The sequence below is a fragment of the Manacus candei genome, unplaced genomic scaffold, assembly GCF_025592945.1.
Source record: "Manacus candei isolate 608988 ecotype Guabito, Panama unplaced genomic scaffold, ASM2559294v1 h1tg000061l, whole genome shotgun sequence".
Lineage (NCBI taxonomy): Eukaryota > Metazoa > Chordata > Aves > Passeriformes > Pipridae > Manacus > Manacus candei.
Genome location: NW_026138109.1, coordinates 2,436,270 through 2,457,583, shown reverse-complemented (window position 1 = coordinate 2,457,583; position 21,314 = coordinate 2,436,270). Strand labels below are relative to the sequence as shown.

The 21,314-nt window shown below is 38.9% G+C and overlaps 1 protein-coding gene across 1 annotated transcript in view; it reads left to right on the top strand.

The window, feature by feature from the left end:
• Positions 1-20,048, top strand: part of PARP8 (poly(ADP-ribose) polymerase family member 8) — a 131,553-nt gene extending 111,505 nt beyond the window's left edge. Inside the window, exons 15-26 of the mRNA XM_051804755.1 lie at positions 72-164; positions 5,328-5,453; positions 7,145-7,210; positions 8,510-8,577; positions 8,909-8,957; positions 9,732-9,844; positions 10,010-10,082; positions 13,582-13,651; positions 15,606-15,682; positions 16,617-16,686; positions 17,888-17,972; positions 18,612-20,048. Coding sequence (XP_051660715.1) covers positions 72-164; positions 5,328-5,453; positions 7,145-7,210; positions 8,510-8,577; positions 8,909-8,957; positions 9,732-9,844; positions 10,010-10,082; positions 13,582-13,651; positions 15,606-15,682; positions 16,617-16,686; positions 17,888-17,972; positions 18,612-18,714 — 993 coding nt within the window. The 3' untranslated portion in view covers positions 18,715-20,048. The remainder of the gene's footprint in view (positions 1-71; positions 165-5,327; positions 5,454-7,144; positions 7,211-8,509; positions 8,578-8,908; positions 8,958-9,731; positions 9,845-10,009; positions 10,083-13,581; positions 13,652-15,605; positions 15,683-16,616; positions 16,687-17,887; positions 17,973-18,611) is intronic.
• The last annotated feature ends 1,266 nt before the right edge of the window (positions 20,049-21,314 follow it).

Sequence of the window (21,314 nt, the reverse complement as noted above, 5' to 3'; positions counted from 1 at the left end):
GGTTTGTTGTAGGTATGACAAAGAACTCAAAAGTAGAACAAAAATAAAATTAACTTTCTTTCTCTGCGTAGCCCACTGTTTGTGAACGGGAGCTCTGTGTATTTGCTTTCCAAACATTAGGAGTGATGAACGAAGCTGCTGATGAAATTGCAACTGGAGCTCAGGTAGAATTATCTAATGCTTAATACATGTCTGATCTTCTGTAGTATACTGAGTTTTCTCAGTCTCTTCTAGTATGTATTTGACTTTTATTCCCCTTATGAGTGCTATTTGGTAAGTATACTATTTATTTGTCCACTGTTGTAGCTGGAAATACACTGGTTTATGCATGGTGTATTCAGATAGTGCTAATGAGGTGTTTCCATTGTTGTGCTTCCATGTAATTAGACTAACTGTGTTTTTATGTTCTGTTATATTCAATTAGGTCACCTAGGCTGTAAATAAAGGCACCCATTGTCATTTGGAGATAATTCACATTTATTTTCACCTAATGAACCGTTGTTACTCTCATGTAATTAATAAGTTATTTCCTGCTTGTGGCCTTGGGATGCAGCTATCCACTGAGAATGTGTTTTCTTCTGATCATTAAACAGCAGTGGGAAAGTCCATACTGATGTTGCTACTTAGGATTCTTTTTTTTCTTCTCAAAGATCAGGAATTTAACATAAACTTGCTTCCTGACTTCAGGAAGTTATTGATATAGTTATAACGGTATCATTTTCTTAAAGTATTGAAAATGTGTTTCCGAATCACCATTTAACACTTACAATAAATTAACTAGCAGTTAAAAGATCTTGTGTTTAAAATCCTCTTAAGATCTTAAGCTAAAAATTTACACATCTTAAAGAAAAAGTCACTCCTCTCCAATTTTCCAGTCACTGTGCTTTTACATAGTAAGCAGTCTGGGGTTTTTTGAAGAATAAATGTTCAGTTTATTTAACTATAACTAGTACTAGTGGGTCTAGCCACTGAAAAGAAACTATTCAACTAGGTACCTGAATACTACCTCTGGGCATATCCTCAAAGGAAGAAACTTACAATAGTGTACACAGAATATGACTCTGGAATCTGAACACCAGCTGTTCATCTGATGACTGTAGACCATTACATGGCTATATTTGCGACATCTGGGTGCCAGACAATTGTCTAACTATTTAAGCTTATAAGAAATAGAGAGAGATCTGCTGATGAAGCCCCACATCTTCCTCAGCCTGAAGTCCTGTGAAGACCTCAACTATGTGTTTCTGGGAGCTAGAGTTTTGGGTTTTTTTAATTCAGGCAAATACGTGATATATTATATGTACATTTGGAATCAGAGAATCACAGAACAGTTTGAGTTGGAAGGGACCTATGAAGGTAATGTAATCCAACCCCTGCCATGAACCTGGACATCTTCAGCTAGATCAGGTTGCTCAGAGCCTCATCTGACCTGACCTTGAATGGTTCCAGGGATGGGCCATCTACCATCTTTCTGGGCAACCTGTGCCAGTGTTTCAGCACCTTCATTGTAAAAAACTTCTTTATATCTAGTCTAAATCTCCCTCCCTTTGCTTAAAACCTTTACACCTGGTCCTATCACTACACTACCAAAAAGATTTTCCCCATCTTTCTTATCAGCCCCTTTTAAGCACTGAAAGGCTGCAGTAAGGTCTCGCAGGAGCCTTATCTTCTCTAGGCTCTTCTTCCCAGATCTCTCAGCCTTCCTTCATCATTCCAGCCCTCTGATCATTTTTGTGGCCCTCCTCTGGACTTGCTTCAACAGGTCTGTGTCTTTCTTATGCTGGGGCCCTAGAGCTGAGTGCAGTACTCAGGTCAGGTCTCATGAGGGCAGAAGGGCAGAATCACCTCCCTCAATGCACTGGTCATTCTGGGCTTTCTGGGCTGTGAGTGCACATTGCTGGGTCATGTCCAGTCTCTCATCCACCAGCACACCCATGTCCTTCTTGGCAGGGCTGCTCTCAATCCCTTCCTCCCCCAGCCTGCATTGGTTTCAGGGGTTACCATGACCCAGGTGTAGCACCTTATACTTTGCTTTGTTGAACCTCACAAGATTCCCACAGACCCACTTCTCCAGCTTGTCCAAGTCCCTGTGGATGGCATCCTGTCCTTCAGGCATGTCAGCTGCACCACTCAGCTTGTGTAATCTGCAAATTTGTTGAGGGTGCACTCAATTTCATTGTCTATATCATTGATGAAGATATGAAATAACACTGGTCCCGGTACAGGCCCCTGAGGGACACCAGTTATCACCACGATCCATCAGGACACTGGGATATTGATCCCTACCATCTGGATGTGAACATCCAACCAATTCCTTATCCAAAACACAGTCCATCCATCAAATTAATTTCTCTCCAATTTAGAGAGAAGGATATTGTGGGGAACCTTGTCAAAGGCTTTACAGAAGTCCAGCTAAATGACATCTGTAGCCCTTCCCTTGACCACTGATGTAGTCATTCCATCATAGAAGGCAACTGGTTTTGTCAGGCAGGACTTGTCCTTGGTGAAACTGTGCTGGCTGTCTCAAATCACCTCCCTGTCCTCCATGTGCCTTAGCATCTTCTAGGGGGATTTGTTCCAAGATCTTCCCTCACATAGAGATGAGGCTGCTAGATTGGTAGTTTGAAGGATTCTCCTTTCTGCCCTTTTAAAAAATTGATGCAATGTTGCCCTTTTTCCAGTTATTTGGTACTTCATGTGACTGTCATGCCTTTTGCAGTATCACAGAGAGTGGCTTGGCAAGTCCACCAGCGAGTTGCCTCAGGACTCTGGGATGTATATCATCAGGTCCCATGGACTTCTGTATGTTCAGATTCCTCAGGGGTTCTCAAATCTAATGTTCTCTGACAGGGGGAAACACTTTGCTTCCCCACTCCCTGACTTGAGCTTCATCCACTCAATAATGTGGGAAGGGGAGACTGACACTGAAGACAGGCAAAAAGCTGTCAAGTTCCTCAGCCTTCTCATCCGTTGTTACCAGTTTGCCAGTCATGTTCAGAGGTGAGTACACTTCTTTGACGTTGCTCTTCTGGCTCCCATGCCTACAGAAGCCCTCATTATTATTATTTGCATCCCATGTCAAGTTCAGCTCCAGTTTCACCTCGACCTCCCTCACCCCATCCTGACACAAGTAGGCAGTGTCCCTATATTCATCCCAGAATATCTGTGCCTGCATTCACTGCCTGTGCTTTTGCTTCTTGCCTTGTAGTCTGACCAGCAGGTCTGGACATCTGTGCTGGCCTTTTGTCTTCCTTTCCTGATCTCTTAAACATGGGGATTGAGAGAACTCTTGTGGTCTAGGGAAGGCATCCTTAAAGATCTACAAGCTCTGTTCTGCTCCCTCATTCCTGAGAGCAGTTTCCCAGGGGGTCCTATTGACTAACTCCTTGAACAGCTGGAAGCTTGCTTTCCTAAAATAGGAAAAACTTTTTAAAATAGAGCTGACAGGAGAGGTGGCCATGGTTAGCTCTCACTCAGTGTGTAGTGGAGGTGTCACTGTTGCAGGCATATGCGGAGCTTGCTCTAGATCTCTGGAGTACCACTACATTTACAGAGGTTTGCTGCAGAGTGATTACAACCTTAAGAATGCTTTAAAAAGTTAGATAAGGCTTTTTGTCTATTGTCTCATCGGAACTCGGTGGCTAAATTCTGTTTAGTTTCACCTTAGTGATAGCATTGAAGCCAGCTCACTACATTGGATCTGGTTGACCATCCCATTCCTGTTCGCAGAAAGAATTGATCACTTCTTTTGATTCATCTGAGTCCTTAGTTTAGGACAGTGTGATTCACAGCATAGACTATTGGCACAGGGGTTGTTTCTCCAAAAAGGCTCCCCTAGTGAGCCTAGGCTAGTAGGAGGCTTCTGAGAAGCAGAGTATGAATTCATGCTCAATTTCACAGTAATACATTTACATAGTGTCAGGTCTGTTGCCTGACCTGGCTGCATATGCAGACTCCTGGTCTCCTTTGCAAATGCTAATGCATATGCCCTATTTGAAACATTCATCACATTTACAGGTATTATAAAATGGAAAATAACCAGAGCAGCATTGAGGAGGGGATCATTATTTCAATAACTTCATTTTTAAATATATGTGAGATATTTAGTGACTGGAACTAACAATTTTTAAACTGATGGAGAAAATTGTCCATTCATGCTGAAGGAGCAGAGAAGGAGAATGGCAACTGTATGACTCACCATAGCACAGTCCCTTTTCCCTTTCATCAGTATTCTTATTCATTGTACTTCTCTGAAGGATCATAATTTTTTTTCCTCCAAATGATCAGATGCAATGGCAGATATATAAAAACTTCTAGAACAGCTTGAGTTGTGAGATGAGATCTGATGTGCGTAGAGTTGTAGGAGGAACCAGGATGCCTACTAAGTACAGCTCGTCTTAGCTTTTTCTTTCTTTCCTGGAAAAGTCTGTTTTCATACACAAATGTTTTCAGAAGGCACAGAAAAAATGGGGAAATGAGCTGATTTGCAGCTACTTTTTAATGTAGCAACTGTGGATATCATTATGAGCTGAATTTTTGTTTTACAGGTGCCAGAAAGCTGCATTCTCTCATATTTGTTATTGCTGTATTCTTTTTAACCTCTGAATTATATATTTTGAAACAATTACATGGGAATCTGTTGCTAAGTTGTATATGTACGTATGTGTACACGTGTGACTACATTAGACGACGTCTGTGTACACATTTACATGCACGATCCTGCAGGATAATCTTGCAAATCATGGATATTCAAAGCTGTGTTGTAATTTTGTACAACAGGATGGAAGGAAGAAGATCCCCCAGTGTGAACTTTTCAAATGACTGTTAAATCGTTGCACTGTTCTGGCCTTACCAGAAGCAATGTTTACTAGTGTTTCTATGAACACAGTCTTCAGGAGAACAGCAGGAAGTCATACAAATTTCACAGACCCTTCTTTGTTCTTGAGCAACATTTTCACTGGCATGTACTATACAGAGATACACAGATCGAGCACAACTTCATTTCCTTAGAGAATGAATTTAATACAGGAATTAGTGTATGTGCACAAGAAAAAGCAGAAATGAAAGCAATGTGTTTGACATTATAATACATTTAGGACCAGGTAGTGATCCTACTTATGCACCTGGAATAATATGCCAGGGCTGACCCCAGACCCTGTTGAGGTTAATGGAAAAATCTGAGTCCTAAACTATGTCCGGTGGATAACGTGGTTTGGGCAATATAGGTAACAATGAAATATGGTATAACTATAATGTGTAAAAAAAACAAGCTGGAAAATACAATATAAAAGTACATATGTTGAATAAATGTCCTTCTTTATCCTTAGGTGGTTGATCTCCTGGTATCCATGTGTCGGTCTGCATTAGAGTCACCTAGGAAAGTTGTCATTTTTGAGCCATATCCTTCTGTAGTTGATCCTAATGACCCTCAGATGCTAGCCTTTAACCCCAGGGTAAGCAGTTTTCTGTAATTACGTCATTGCTTGATTTTAGTCCTGCATGAGATTTCAAAGCAAAGACTTCTTATGGAGTCTCCTTGTTTCCAAAACTTTGTAGCTTTTTTTTAATTGTCTCTGACGAGGTATTTGACTATAAACTTGTCCTGGTTCCAGCCAGGACAGGGTTAATTTTTACAGTAGCCATGTGGGGCCATGGCTAGGACTCAAAAGTTATCCTATACCCTGTCACATCATTGCCAGGGGCAGGGGGAAGAGAGTCTCTTCCAGGAAGGAGTCCCTTCCTGGTCATTGTAGCTTGGCAGAGGGAGCAATCAGCTATTGCTGTTTCTATGTGTATTGTTCACCTCTTTCTTGTAGCTTCTGTCTTCAGTATTGTTGCTGTTACTGTCTGTTTTCTTATCTCCTTGCTGTTTGATCTTTACGTTTTGTGCCTTCGATTCTCCTCTCTAGCCCCTGGCAGTGGGAAGGGGGAGAGGGAGGGGTGAGGGGCAGAGTGAGCAAGAGGTGCTTGATTTCAGTGTGAGCATTAAATTGGAGAATACCATTTCTAAACCACATGAAAACTGTAAGTTGTGTTCCAAGTTATGTTAAAGACAAGGAACTCTTTCAGGGGGCGAATTCTAGATGCAAAATTGTTTATTCTAAGTGGCCTTCTCTCAGTGTACACGTTGGACACAAAGAGAAAGATGGCCTTTGAGAGGTGAAGGGATTTATCAAATGTTGACATAATAGCCAGGTTTTGTACAAGGTAAATTTTGAAATAAAGAATTGTACTTGCACTACCTGCTACTTGCACTCCAAATGCTGCCTCTCACTCCGTGTCCCTTAAGCCATCTCCCCAAAGGCATAAATGAGAATTTAGCATGTCCTGCATTGGAATGCATTTCACTTTTTCTGAACAAAGGCCAGTTCTTTTTCAGGGTGTGTTCTGTAATATGTGGGAATAAAGACTTGTCAGGAGATGCTTGGAAGGGGGCTGAGGAGGAGACAGCTGTATGGTGGCTGGGCAAAGCACGTGTTTGAAGTAGATGAGGATTTATGAGAGAGGGTCGCACTGAGAGAGGAGTGGACAGAATCCCTGGGCTACCAGTGCCTCCATCTCCTCCCAGCTTATTGTCAGCTTGGCGAGGTGAAAGACCATGGGCAGAAATTGGCAAGACTCGATGGCAAACAGTGAAGCTCCTGAAGGTGACGTGTCATGTGGAGTGGATGGAGCATGAACTGTTAAACTCACTCAGAACAGATGGAGCCTTCTGGTAGTGGTTCCCAAGCAGTAGGTAGGTGAGGATCAGGGTGAGGCAGAGAGACAAGCTGAAGGCCCTATGATGTTTTTTAGAGCTGTTAGCAAAGTAAACACATGTGTTCATCCACATTTTATTTAAAATCGATCTGGAGTCACTGCATTATTTATCTTAAGAACATGTTATCCAACCGTCAGAACCTGTGTTTAGTTACAAATATTTGTTTAAAAAGTGAGCTGTTTTTCTGAGTGTGTTGGAGATTCCAGTGAAATTCAAAGAAAAACCATCATAACAATATTTTTCCAGGTTAGAAATGTTTGAAAGGATTGGTTTGCTCAACATTCATCCTAGCTTTGGTTTTATACACACTCAAAGAATTCAGGTTTTTATAGAGCCAAAGACTAAAATTCTTTGAATTTATTTTCATATTTTATGCTACATCAGAAGAAGAATTATGACCGAGTCATGAAAGCATTGGACAGTATCACTTCCATTAGAGAAATGACACAGGTGAGTTTAAAAATATTTATCTTACTTAATCATTATTTCTAGAACTTGAAAAATGTTTATATTGGCTGCCTGTGGTGGGTCAAAAAATCAATAGTATCATCTCTTTCATATAGAGCTGTAATAATATAAAAATGTGTATTCAAAATAACTAACTTAGAGTATCTATAATGGCAGTCAAGTAAAAGTGGTGGAGTAGAACTCGGATCTTTTGAAGTTTAAATTAGAGATAATAACAGGAAAATGGAACATTGTAATGAGATAATCACCAACTGCTGCATTTCTGGAAATATTAAAGCTAGAGTTCTTTACTGCCAAAGCAAAAGAAATTGATTTTGTGACAGTGTTCTGAATGATACCTTTATTTCTATTACAGCAAAACACTTGATCAGCTAAGTATAGTTGGATACTTGGAAGGTTGGGTCTCTTGGGATTACTGCCATTTATTTCAATAGCATGTCTGATAGTTGTATTTCTGTTTATTGTTACGCTTCTTTGCCAAACAACCCAGATGACTATAGCTGGTTGTTGAAATCTCTTCTGTATATCTTGCTTTTCCAACTGCTATATAAATGTATCCTCACAGCAGTTTTTAGATCTTGCTCTAAATGTATTCACAAAATACTTTGGGATTCTGGATAAAAAAAATACATAGATATGAATAAAATAAACAGAAAATTAAAATTTGTATATTTTTGTTAATTTTTATAACATCTTGCAAAAAATTTAAAAATCAGGTATTTCTATTACTTCATATGTCTTTTAAAAATAAAAAATAATCACCATTTTGTACTTTTTTAATGTTAAAATAATTCTTGGACTGATGAGTTTTAAAAGGATGCTTTGGACTGTAATTGAAATCAAGAAGGGTTTTCAAAGGAATTATATGACATGGTATTTTACCAGTTTATACTGTAAAAGAGTTAAAAAACCCAAAGTGGATATTTTTTGGGGTATTTTGAGAGACTTAATTTTGTGAAATTCCAGTCCAATTTCTTAATACAAGAGCTGAACAAAAATAGATGTCTTCTGCTGTTCTCCCTGAGATCACCAATGTTTGCTATAATGTAGTCATTTTGATGCTAATTAAATGCTTATTATTTTACTCCAGGGAAAATAATTGCTATATTAATTCTTGTTGTTGTCAAAACACATTTATAACTCTAGTATGCTGTATATGAGTAAAATTGTGATTTAAACCTAATAATGAGTCCCACGTATTCATTTTAATTGATTAAATCATGGGCACTGTAACGTCCAAAATTCATCCTAGAAATAAAGAACTTATTTACTCTTTTCTAGGCACCTTACTTGGAAATAAAGAAGCAGATGGATAAACAAGACCCGCTTGCACATCCTCTTCTACAATGGTATAAAATTATTGCAGTATCAACTGTAATGAATAATTTACATTGCTGTAATAAATAAATTACACTGCTCAATTACACTTGAGCAGTGTAATTTGGTATAAGGTCACCCTAAGAATTAACATCAGTATTTGCAACTGCAGTTGTTCTGGACTGTTTCTGGATCTCATCTGGGTCCTCTGATCTCACTTTCTAGTTGAGGTTTGGTCTACTTCCATCTGATAGGTTTAAAGGCCTGCAGCTGGGTGCATTATGGTGGCCATTCATAACACATTTTTAAGAAAAAAATGTTTGTTTTGGTTACCGTGTCTAATTAAATTGTTTCTTATTTTAGGGTTATTTCTAGTAACAGATCACATATTGTGAAGCTACCAGTGAATAGGGTAAGTGTCTGTGGGTTCTCTGTTATTTTCTTATTTGTCATGGCTTTTATTAGCATTTTAGGTGAGAGTCTCTTAGCGAAACATAGGTGTGTGCTTCAAACTGGTTAACTCCATTAACAGACAAGGCAGTGAAAGAAGCAGTTTCAGGTCATGATTTTTGGAATATCTGAAATAGGTCAAGGGAATAATGCTTATAAAAAGCCTATTTGAGGTAAGTAGCTCAAATACAAGTGCCTACCTTGTAGTCATCTGACATTAAGTGAGAAGAACATCACTGTTTGTTTTGTTGCCATATAGAATATTAGATACAGAATTGTACAGAAAGCAGTGCACAGAAACACGATATACCAGGAAATTCGTATATAAGTACACCTTTAAAAAAGTATGGCACTTGAATTTTAGAGGGATGTGTGCCTCCGATCCTCTGATTAAGGGCATAGTAATCTGCAGCCTTCTAAACAACCTTAATTCAAAGCCTGCTCTGATCAGAATGCCATAATGAAATTGTTCAGTTTAATTACTAGAGCCATATATGACTGAAATGTGTTTCAAAATTTTCCCCATGTTTCATAAACTGAAAGATATTTTTACTGTTTGATTTCAGCTGAAACTGAATTATTTCTGCTAAGGAGACCAACCTCATCTTAGTTCATGTAGTTATTTAGATGCAATTATGTATTGTGTGAAACATCATGATATCTTAAGGTCTATTATCAGGGAAATACAGTACTTTCATTGTTAACTTTTCTTCATATGTGCACTCCTATTTTACAGCAACTAAAGTTTATGCACACTCCCCACCAGTTCCTACTTCTCAGCAGTCCACCGGCCAAAGAATCCAATTTCCGAGCTGCTAAAAATCTCTATGGAAGTACCTTTGCATTTCAGTGAGTACACATATTCATATTAATCAAAAGTTATCAAAATGCCATGCTATTTTTTGTTCTGGTATTTGAGATTTGCAGCTGTGAATCTACTGTTTTAAAGGATTTCTGATTTCATTTTGCGTTTTACCCTTTGAGCTTTAACGCTTTCTTTTTCGTTTTATTCAGTGGTTCACACATTGAAAATTGGCATTCCATCCTGAGGAACGGCTTAGTTGTTGCTTCCAATACGAGGCTGCAGGTAAATAGTAGACAAAATAGATTTTAATTGACCTGTGCTTGATTATGTACTAGCTTTGGCAGCTTTTCAGGTGGTTTAGTTATAGTAGTCATATAGGTGGAAAAAGAGATGATTTCAAATACCCTCTTGTTTCCTGGAAAAAGTACTTTTCTGATAAAATTAAGATAAAATAATGTGTCTGCTAAAACGTCTAGAAAATCCCTCTGCTGGAATCTGTGTTTCAGTCTTACATTGCAGAGCAGCACCTCCCGGAGGCTTCACTCAGTACTGCTTAAAACCAGTGACAAAATGTAGAGCTGCCTAAACTATCTCCATGTTATAGGATCCAGGAAGATGCTAGATTTACAGGAACTGTGTTGACAGCACCTTCTCTGCTCTTCTGATTTCTTTGGGAATGGAAGCATGGAGGTCAGAAGGGATCAGCTGCAAACCAGTTCTCATACTGAATTGTCAGGAGACCACTATTACAAAGCAAAGAAGGCACTACAAGAGGGACTGGGGAGCTCTAATGGAGAGTATTTTAGCATTGTGGTTTTGAAAGCTCTTCTCCAGTGCTGAGTCCATGTACCTTGGAGGAGGATCCCAGGGTGCTGACTAAGGATTGGGATATAGAAGACATTGAAAAAAAGGAAATGGCTGTTCGTCATAGTGGTTTGGTTGTTTTTATTAGTATTTTTGGAAGATAATTCCCCAGGAAAGCAGGATTTACACACTAAAATTCACCAAAGTAAACCCCTTTGTTTATACCTTTGTTGTTATTATTGCTCAGGGTTGAGATACTGGGAATAGTAAAGCCCTGTTTTATGTAAGTCATCATTTTTATCTCTCTCACACACCTAAGACACATCCTGATATGAGTTCATCCTGTCCACTGTGGTACCAACCAGTCAGGAAAACTATCTACTCACCAAGGATTCTGTACAACATTGTAACATCTGGAGGAGTGAAAACACATGTGCATACTCCTAAGAGAGCTCTGCCACATTGTGGAGACTGTGTAAATATCATTTGGTCAGAGGAAAGAAATAAGGGTGAGCATGACTGAAGCCCCATGGTGTCTAGGTAGGACATCTACCTAAGTAGGAGATACTGGGTTCTCAAAAATGAGAAGCTGCTTGGTGTGTTTTCATTAAAGGCATTTCCGTATAAAGCAGTCAGATCCTGGTGAAGTGAAACCCATACTTTCCCCTTTCCAGACAAGAAAATGACTGCAGGGCTAATAAAAAGCTTCATGACATGGAACAGTGATGCTGATGCAGAATAGTTTTCCCTTTCCTCTGTTCTTTTCAGACGTCTGGTAGCTTTATGGCTAAAGCACAGTCCTGCACTGATGGGAGATATGCATGCCTGAATTGGCCCAGGCAAAAGCTAGATTGAACCCATTCCACCAGTACTCATGCTGAACTAGTGACTAAATTTCTCTATAGCATATGGCTAGTATCATCACTGTCTCTTAATTTCTTACCGTAAAGAAAACAGAAGCAGCTGTTGCTGCTGTTGATTCACAGAGGCTGGCCTAGGCTGTGCTTCCTGACAAGGTTTTGATGTGAGACACATGCCAAGGTGTATTTGGCAATGCACAGAAGCACCCTCTGTAGGCATCCTCCATAGTAATGTTAGATTTAAAAACAGGAAACACAATTTTAACACAATATAGAAATCTGATGTATAATTATGGTTGTGCATCTGGCCATACTATACTATATATAGTATTATAATTTTATACTCAGGACATATTTTTTTCAAATATTTCTTTGAACACCATTAATTACCTGGCAATAAATTAATACAGTTGGGCAGATGTTTATCTACACTAGGACAGGGACAGAGACAAGGCAGAGGTGTTTAATGCTTTTCTTGCCTCTGTCTTCAACACGGATAATGAACAAAGTTCCCTTGAACTGGAGGACCATGACTGTGAGAATTATCAAATCCCAGTTGATCCTGAAATTGTGTGGGATTTGCTGCTTCAGCTGGGTCCCTACAAACTATGGGGCCTGACGGGATTCATTCCAGAATCCTCAAATTGCTGTTGATGTCATCATAAAACCTCTCTAGGTGGTTTTTGAATGGTCTTGGGAATCCAGAGGGGTCCCAGCTGACTGGAAGCTGGTGAACATTGTCCTGATTTTCAAGAAAGGCAAGAAGGAGGACTCTGGAAACTACAGGCTTGTCAGTCTCACTTCAGTGCCTGGTAAAGTTATGGAGAAGATTCTTCTGGGAGGTATTGAAAAACACCTGGAGGACAATGCAGTCACTGGTCACAGACAGCACAGCTCCATGAGAGGACAGTCTTGCTTATCAAACCTGATTTCCTTTTATGACAAGGTAGCCACACAGTTGATCAAGGGAAGCCAGTTGATGTCATCTTTTTGCATTTCAGTAAAAGCTTTCAATACTGTCTCTCCCAAGATCCTTCTGGACAAAATGTCCAATACACAGCTGGATGAACACATCATGTGGTGGGTGAGCAATGGGCTCACAGGGAGCACAGAGAGTTCTAGTGAATGGGGTGACATCAGATTGGCAACCTGTCACCAGTGGGGTTCCACGGGGCTCCATCTTAGGCCCTGTGCTCTTCAACATCTTCATAAAGGACTTGGACACAGGACTCGAAGGGACACTAAGCAAGTTTGCAGATGATACAAAACTGGGAGGAGCTGTTGAGTCCCTCAAAGGCAGGGAGGCCCTGCAGAGAGAGCTCAGCTAATTAGAGCACTGGGCAATCACCAGTCGTATGAAGTTCAACTAGGGAAAGTGCCAGATTCTGCACCTAGGACAGGGCAACCCTGGATATTTGTACAGACTGGGCAATGAGATGCTGGAAAGCAGTGCCAGGAAAGGGACCTGGGGGTCCGGGTGCCCTGGCAGCCAGGAGGGCCAACCGTGTCCTGAGGGCCATCAGGCACAGCATCGCCAGCATGTCAGAGGGAGTGATTGTCCTACTCTGCTCTGCACCAGTGCCACCTCACCTTGAATATTGTGGCAGTTTTGGTCACTGCAATATAGGAAAGATATTAAGCTACTAGAGAGTGTCCAAAGGAGGGAAACAAAGATGGTGAAGGGCCTTGAGTGGAAGCCATATGAAGAGCGGTTGAGGTCACTTGGTTTGTTCAGCCTGGAGAAGAGGAGACTGAGGGGAGACCTCATTGCAGTCTACAACTTCCTCCTGAAGTTATATTAGGGGAAGTTTAGGTTGGATATTAGAAAAAGGTTCTTCACCCAGAAGGTGGTTGGGTGCTGGAACAGGCTTCTAGGAAACTGGTCATAGCACCAAGCCTGACAGAGTTCAAGAAACATTTGGATGATACTCTCAGGCACATGGTGTGACTGTTGGGAATGGTCCTGTGCAGGGCCAGAAGTTGGACTCGATGATCCTTGTGGGTCCCTTCCAAATCAGCATATTCTGTGATTATGTGATTCTGTGACCTGTTCCTATAATTATTATTTTGTCCAGGTAACCAAATTAATGCCACATAACCACTCTGCTCTTTTTCAGCTCCATGGTGCAATGTTTGGAAGTGGAATCTACCTTAGTCCATTGTCAAGCATATCATTTGGTTACTCAGGTGATATTTATAAATCATCTAAAGTTGGAGAAATATAGGGGGGTATCTTATTCTACTGCTTTTCTTACCAGCTTCACTGTTTACAATACTGTATTCAATTTTATCTTTGTTGACCATGGTTTAATTTATTCAAAAAAGAGAAAATCTAAATTCACTTATTAAAAACTGTCCTTATTTTGCAGGGGGCTGAGTATCGTGAAACTGTGTTTGAAGTAAATATTAGCTAATACCAAGTGCTTTGTGTAGTGGAGCAGGTCTTGATTATGTTGTGGAAATCCAGTTTTGTGATTTTTTGTCAGTATCTATCTTAAGTCCATCTAACTTTACCTATGGATTCATGGTCTTTTATGACCTGATCTGACAAAACAAATATTCATCAATAAACATGTTCAACCTTGTATATATAAGAGTATTCCCAAGTATCACCATGTCAGGATTACATAGAAAGTGCCAGACAGTGTGTTTATTTTAACCTCGGAAGGGGAGAAAACATAATTTGTCTCACTAGTGAATCCAAAAGGGAGTTGTGCAGAGTTTTCTATATAAAAATTAAATTATAAATAGAAACAAGATACATGGAATGTGTCTATAAGAAATTAAAGAGTTTTTAAAATATGCTGAATTTTATTTTGGGTATGTGGTATATTTACCATTTCCTCACATATGAAAGTGAAGGTATAGAGCTGAGTGTGTGTTTGTGTGCATCTAGGTAATTTTGACTGGTTTAGTTATGCTTTCTGACACTCAGTATTTTGAGGTAATGTCACAATTCATTTTAAGAGCTCAACATATTTGAGCTACTATTTGTGGAACTTCAACATCAATTATTTTTAACTACACTTTTAGCTTTCCAGAGATTACATGGGTATGGGGGCTCACTAAAAGTGCTGGTTACAGTATCATTACCTAAAAAAATACCTTTCTTTTTGCACAATGCTGTTTTGTCAACTTCAACATGTTATTGCTCCTCTCTCTGCCTATCTTGATTCCTTCCATCCTGTGTCCTCCAGAAAGGAGGCCTGTGTTCCCATCAAGTGTGTAGTCCTTGATGCTAATAAAAACTATGGAAGAGTCCTATATGTCCTGTTCCTTCAAAGAATTAGACTTCCCCTATAATTCAATCTGTGTTTGAAAACTGCCAAGAAATGGAAGTCTTCAAGACCAGGCTGGATAGAGCTCTGAGCAACCAGGTCTAGTGGAAGATGTCCCTTCCCATGGCAGGAGGGCCAGAACTAGATGATCTTTAAGGTCCCTTCCAATACAAACCATTCCACGATTCTATGATTCTCTGAAATGTGGGATACTGGAAAGGCAAGGACGTCCATAGTAGCATATAGCACAGGAATTTTAGATAAACCAATATGAATGAGATCTAAAGCACAAAGATTTTTGAGATGGATATTGGATCCAATGTTGACAAATGACTGACAAATGATCTAATATTTTTGAATGTAGATAAGGGAATCAAACCAAGGTAGATTTCAAGATTTAAGTGACCTACTCATAAAAATTAATGAGACTGTTCATGTAAGTCTTATGTAGAGTGCTAAAGATTAATATCTAAAGTTCTTCTCTTGTGATTTTGCTGTCCCATCCACAGTAAATCAGACTTACTTCATCCCAAAGGTCAGTTAGACTCAGGACATGCTGACCTGTAAAGCAACCATGTAAGAACATTCCTGATCTGAATTCAGTGACATTTAAATTCATGTTTATCTCCTTTTGCACCTACTTAATGCTAACTGGACTTTGCTAAGGTCTTTGCAATACATGCAGAGGTACTGGTAATTTGCAGGATTACACTGTGATTTTCTATGACAAAGTTAAGTAGCTTATTGGGTGCCATGCAAAGGACTGTGATTCCTGCTGTGGTTCTTGTTTCTTTCTTGCACTTAACTTTTCTTATTACAGTGTTTATATACCAGGGTATCTTACATGATTTTAATATTCCTAGGGATGAACAAGAAGCAGCAGAAGGTGTTAGCTAAAGATGAACCAGCTTCAGGCAGTAAGGGCAGTAATACATCACAGGTATGATACATCAACCATCTCTGGAAGATTTGTGGGTTTTTGAGAACTTAGCAGCTGAGAAGGAGGTAATATTTCCTTTGTGCAAAGTAACAGTTTTATTTCATTGAATTGAAATCAACAACTTCAGAGACTGCAAACATCAAACACAGCCCAACTGCTTTAGTAAAAATTTACAGAGTATATTGCAGGTCTTTTGCCCTTCAAGAATTTAGGAAGAGAATGAAAATTAAATACAAATTGCATCATGATCCTTAGCAAGTCCTTACTTTCTGAGTTTTAGACTTCCAGAAGAATGGTGCAAAAGAACTTGAGAGTGCTTCTTGCTTGAAAATTAGTAGTATTTAATTTATAGCATGTCATTTTTTCTTTTTCATGTTTTTTACATATGAAACCATTACAATTCTGCTTTATCTAAAGCAAACTCACAGCATCTGTGTGTAAGGCTAAATTTTGAGAAAGTAATCTTATGTCTGTCTCCCTGCTTAACACATAGAAACTACAGAATAATCTGGCTTTGAAGAGAGATTGGTTTGTCACAGCAGAAACCCTCAGAAGTAGGAAGGCCACTAAAATATCAGGGTGGTGGCCAAAGAATCGATGATCAAATTCACCTTTTTTTCTTTTTTTCTGCTACCAATTTTTTTATCAATAGCATTCTGATGTTTCTGATAGCATTAGTCATTCTGTAAGAATTAGAAACTTTTGAACGTTATTTTTCTGGATAAAGGAGTTCAAATCCCTCCTACAAAAATCCAAATGAATAATAGAATCATTTTTATAAATTCTATTAAATTTAGAAATAAAACAGAAAAATTTTAGGAAGACTGCCTCTGTTCATTTATAAACCACTGAAAACAACAGTCATCTACTTTGTTACTTTTTCACTCAGTTTGTTTTGCTGCACTAACTATGTTTTCTTGCTTTTATATCTCAGTCACAGAAGAAAGGACAGCAGTCACAATTTTTGCAAAGCCGTAACCTAAAATGCATAGCCTTATGTGAAGGTAAGCTGAAGGCCCTGGTGAAACTTTTAGTCATGGTCACAGGATGCACAGGTTACTGGATGCAAATCAGTGAGACCTTTAGTTCCATTATTGGTTGTTCAGGTAAGAGACTACTTATAGGCCTATGAGTACTTGCTCAGCAGCAGACCTTTATATTTCAGTTCAGAATGTTTCCCCTCTTTAAACAAAACCTGTAGCACATACTGAATTTTCATGGAATAATTATATGCATTTGGAGTTGTAAAATTTCATGCCATTAATGATTGCCCAATGCTCCAATCTGTCTAGATCCTTCTAAAAGGCCTCTTGCCTCTCCAGAGAACACCACCTCCAAGTATGGCATCAGCAAACTCAGTAATGGTGCATTCACCTCCTGCGTCCAGGTAGTTTATAAATCCATTGAACAGAACTGGCCCTGGAATGGAGCCCTGAGGACCACCACTGGTGTGTCTGGTCACCAGCCAGTCTTCACTACAACCCTTTGGGCTCAGTCCCTCAGTCAGTTCTTCACCCAGTGCACCATGAACCTGCTCATCCTACAGTTGGACTACTTGTCCAGGAGGATGCTGTTTAAATGAGTTTTGAAATCTTTTCAAATACAGATCAATGGTGTAGCTTCTAGTTAGCAATAAGAAGCTTTCTTGCCTGTGTTGTCCTCATTCTGCTGGTGAACAACCTATCGTCAAATACATTGCTGTTTTCTAAACATTGAGCAAGTTTTGGCAAGCTTTTTGAACCCCTTGAGTCATAATTGCTATGGTTAATTGTTTTAAATGTTTGGTAGTATTGCAAATCCAAAATTTACCATATAGCAGTTTCAGGCGTTGTCTTAAACGTCTTGGTTTTGAATCAGCCATCATTATACACAAATATCTGTTCCAAAGGCTGATTAGTTGTCTTAATAGCCCTAGAACTATTTAAAATTATAAATATATTTTTTAATCTTTCATTCCATTTAAGAACTTGCTCCCATACATCAGGCATCTGTGTTTTCTAAAAGATACATTTTGGACACAAGAATCAAATTCATCTTTCTGTTTGTACTAGCAGCCATCTCAAAATCTGCGCCACACCCCAGGCATGCAGTGGAAAACTACACATTCCCAGAAGCCTATTTAAAGTGTATAAAACCCCAAACCTTTTAAAGCAATATTTTTCAGGTATATTTTCATCACTATGAAATTTATTCTTTCCCTGATAGTGATAACCTCACCCGATCTGCACAAACATGGAGAGATATGGGTAGTTCCCAATACGGATCATGTGTGTACAAGATTTTTCTTTGTGTGAGTAAAAGCTTCATTTAACATTCAGCTTCATACTATACCTTTTTCCCATGTTACCTGCAATGGTTGTAGTTAAAGTAGATAAAAGACATTTCTTCCTAATTCTGTTCAGCGTCACTTTATTTTTTATTTTCCACTGTACTTACATGTGTTAGGAAATACATGGATAAGCTAGTAACAAAGGTTTAGTAGATGTTTTGTTACAAAATAAATGAACAGAGAGTCACTAATTTTTCCCATTCGATGGCATTACTTCATGTTACAGTAAGCCTATCCATGTATTGTAAAGCATAATTTTTGTTTGGCTGTGTGTATTTAAGCTGAAGAATTCATTAGCTTCCTGTCTGTGATGTGAGCATTTCCCCTTTCACCTAAGAGTTGTCCCCTTTGGATCCTACTGGCTTATTCAGCCTCAGGATTCTAATGACAATGGTAGCCTTATCACCCTCTGCTCTCCATAGTTTAGGATCTTAATATAGTGACTGTATAATGATGAAGCACAGCAGAGTTTTTAATAGAAACATGTTAACATATGGAGTAAGAACTCTTGATTAGTGAAAGAAGGAGAGTTTGGGATGTTTTCCGGTAGATTAATAAAACACTAATTTGCTTTTATTTTCTCTACTTTTTTTTTTTTAGTTATGAAGATGGTCAAGTGGGTGATACGAGTATAAACACACAGGAACCAAGCATTCATAAAGAGATTCTTCGAGTCATTGGCAATCAAACTGCTACTGGTTAAAAGGACCACTCTTATTTAATTGATGTGAAGCCTTCCTCAGTGTCAAAGCTGGATTTTGAACTGAAGAAGATGCAAAAAACCGAATTTATTATTATTCTAAACAAATTAACCATTTGAATACTTACTGTTTTCTTACTTAGTATTTCTTATCTCATCAAAATACCTGAGATGGTATCAATTAGCAACTGTAGGGGTGCAAAATCTATTATTATTATACTAAAACAATGAATAATTAAACAGGCATTTGGGTCACAATAAACAGACTTCAAAAAGGACTTTTGTGCTGATATTTTTATATTAAACTTCAATTGGAGGTTTTAGTACTGTATACTGGTATTTTAAATTTAGAATGACTGAATTATAAGTGAGAGAGAAGATTTTATAGCGGAGCACCTGTATTATGCAGGATACTTTGCAATAAGTAAAATATTCTCATGTTAAAACACAATAAAAGGTTGTCTGGAACATGTAAAATGAAAGGGATTGGTTACCTGCAGCTATCTTTGATTCTTTTTGTTTTACATAAATGCAGCTAGCATTTAGACTCAAAGGGGAAAGCAACAATACATTTTTTATTTACTGAGCAAAAGCAAAGCAAAAAGTAATGAATGTGTTAGTGTATGTTCAGCTTTCTTTGTCTTCTCTGGAAACACTGTCTAATCCATTACACAGGTCAGTTGCATTTTTTAATTATACAAGCCTAGCAAACACCTGGAAATCCTGAAGCTGTTAACTTCCTTTTTACAAATTTGTTTTTTATATACTAGATTTTACAGTTTCATTAGATCAACAAGGTTTTTTAATGTTTGCATCTTAACTTCAGTGAAACTGCTTTGTGGTTAACTTTATTCACATATTTTAAAGTATGTGCTGAATTAAGGCTTTTACATGGTTGAGTTGATTGTTGGTACATCAGAAAATATAAACAAATGCAAAATTTTACTCATTTTGTCTTGGTGAAATATTTTTGTTAATTTATTCCTTGGGGATAACAAATTCATTTAAATCGCTCTGTCTTTTAAACTGACAACTGTTTTTTTCAAAGTGAGCATGATGGCAACACAGATAGAGAAGGGCCTGATCTCCAAGGCATAAAGCATACCCTGTGCCCTGATGAGTGCCCTTGGCAGCCCTTGTAGTAGCTGTCCTGAAGAACCAATCACACCTTCGAATATGGAGAGCAGTTCAACTTACCCATCTGTGCAACAACTACAAGCCACTTCAGAAAGCAAAAATAGACTGAATGCTCTATTATGTTATTTTCATAATAAAGATACTAAAGTGCCAAATAACAGCACAACAGAGCTCAAGTGTGTTTGTTTTTTTTTAAACAGAACTGCATGAGATATGCTGAAATGGGTGATTCCTTCTTTCTAGGTCAAGCTACACTGCTGTATTACTTGCTGCAGTTGAAGTGTCCTATGAGTAAAATAGTGATATTTGACCTAGGAGCGTATACTTGATGTATTTTAGCATTCTAGACTTATTTGTTGGGGAGTTCAGTTTTTCAGGGTTCATGTCCAGACTTGTAAACCCAATTGTGTTTGCATATGCCTATTTTGCTATTATTTCTGTTGACTTCACCCCAACATTTGGTGGACCCCCTAACTTGAGAATCATTACTCTAATTGTTATCTTCTGTGTTAGGATACAGGTTAATTTCTTGAAACAAAGAGGTTTCCTGAAATTCGTTTATCTCTGTAAAGACTGCCTTGGGTTGTATTACTGCACAAAATCAGCATAATTCAGAAGTGGAGGTGAAACCCTGGCATGTCCATCTCTCTGTAACTGGCCCGCCATATGTATCTGAATCACAGTGTTTTGCATAACAAAAAGAAACTGGGAAGCAAGTCCACAAAGGTGTCCTATGATTATTTGTGGGGCTGATAGTTCACCACCCTGGGATGCCTGGCCAAAAAACTAGGAGAAAAGAAAGATGACCATGAGTGAACTGCAGAAGCCAAGGAAGCAGTCATCTTCTCTGTCCCGTCAAGCTGCAACAGGGTCATAAGTGAAACCCCTAAAAGAAGAAACCTTAAAAGTAGCTAGTGAGTCAACTAGCAGTGAGGCAGCCTCAGTTTGCAGTGTGGGATCACAATACTGGTCATGCTTGGTGCCATCGTAAGTACAACCTCTGGAAAGAGTTGGGAAAAATACATTGCTGCCAAACTTTAGGACTGCTCAGAACTTGTGTTTTAAATTATGAGCCACAGTAAGGGACAGTGTGGAGGAAAGCAGGGCTCCAAGGTGTATGGAAGCCTTGCTGTTTTAAGGTGCCTGCTTCAGGGAGTACTGTGGCGACTGACTTACCCATGGAGGAGAAGGATGATGGCCAAGAGTAAAAGACAGACTGTGATAAGCACAGATGTTACAAACCAGTGGAAGAGGGCAAAACCTTTCAGGGACACAGGTAGTTCTGGAGGGATGAGGTGTGATCAGCAGCTCAGGTCCCATGCAGTGCATGGCAGGAAGAAGGGATTGGGAGAACAAAGCAGCATCATGGGGATATGCAGCCCATGGCAGTATGAGGCAGCATCATGCCTAGGGAAGCTTGGCTACCTGGAAAGGTGTCGTGCTATAGTGTGACAAGGACACAAGCC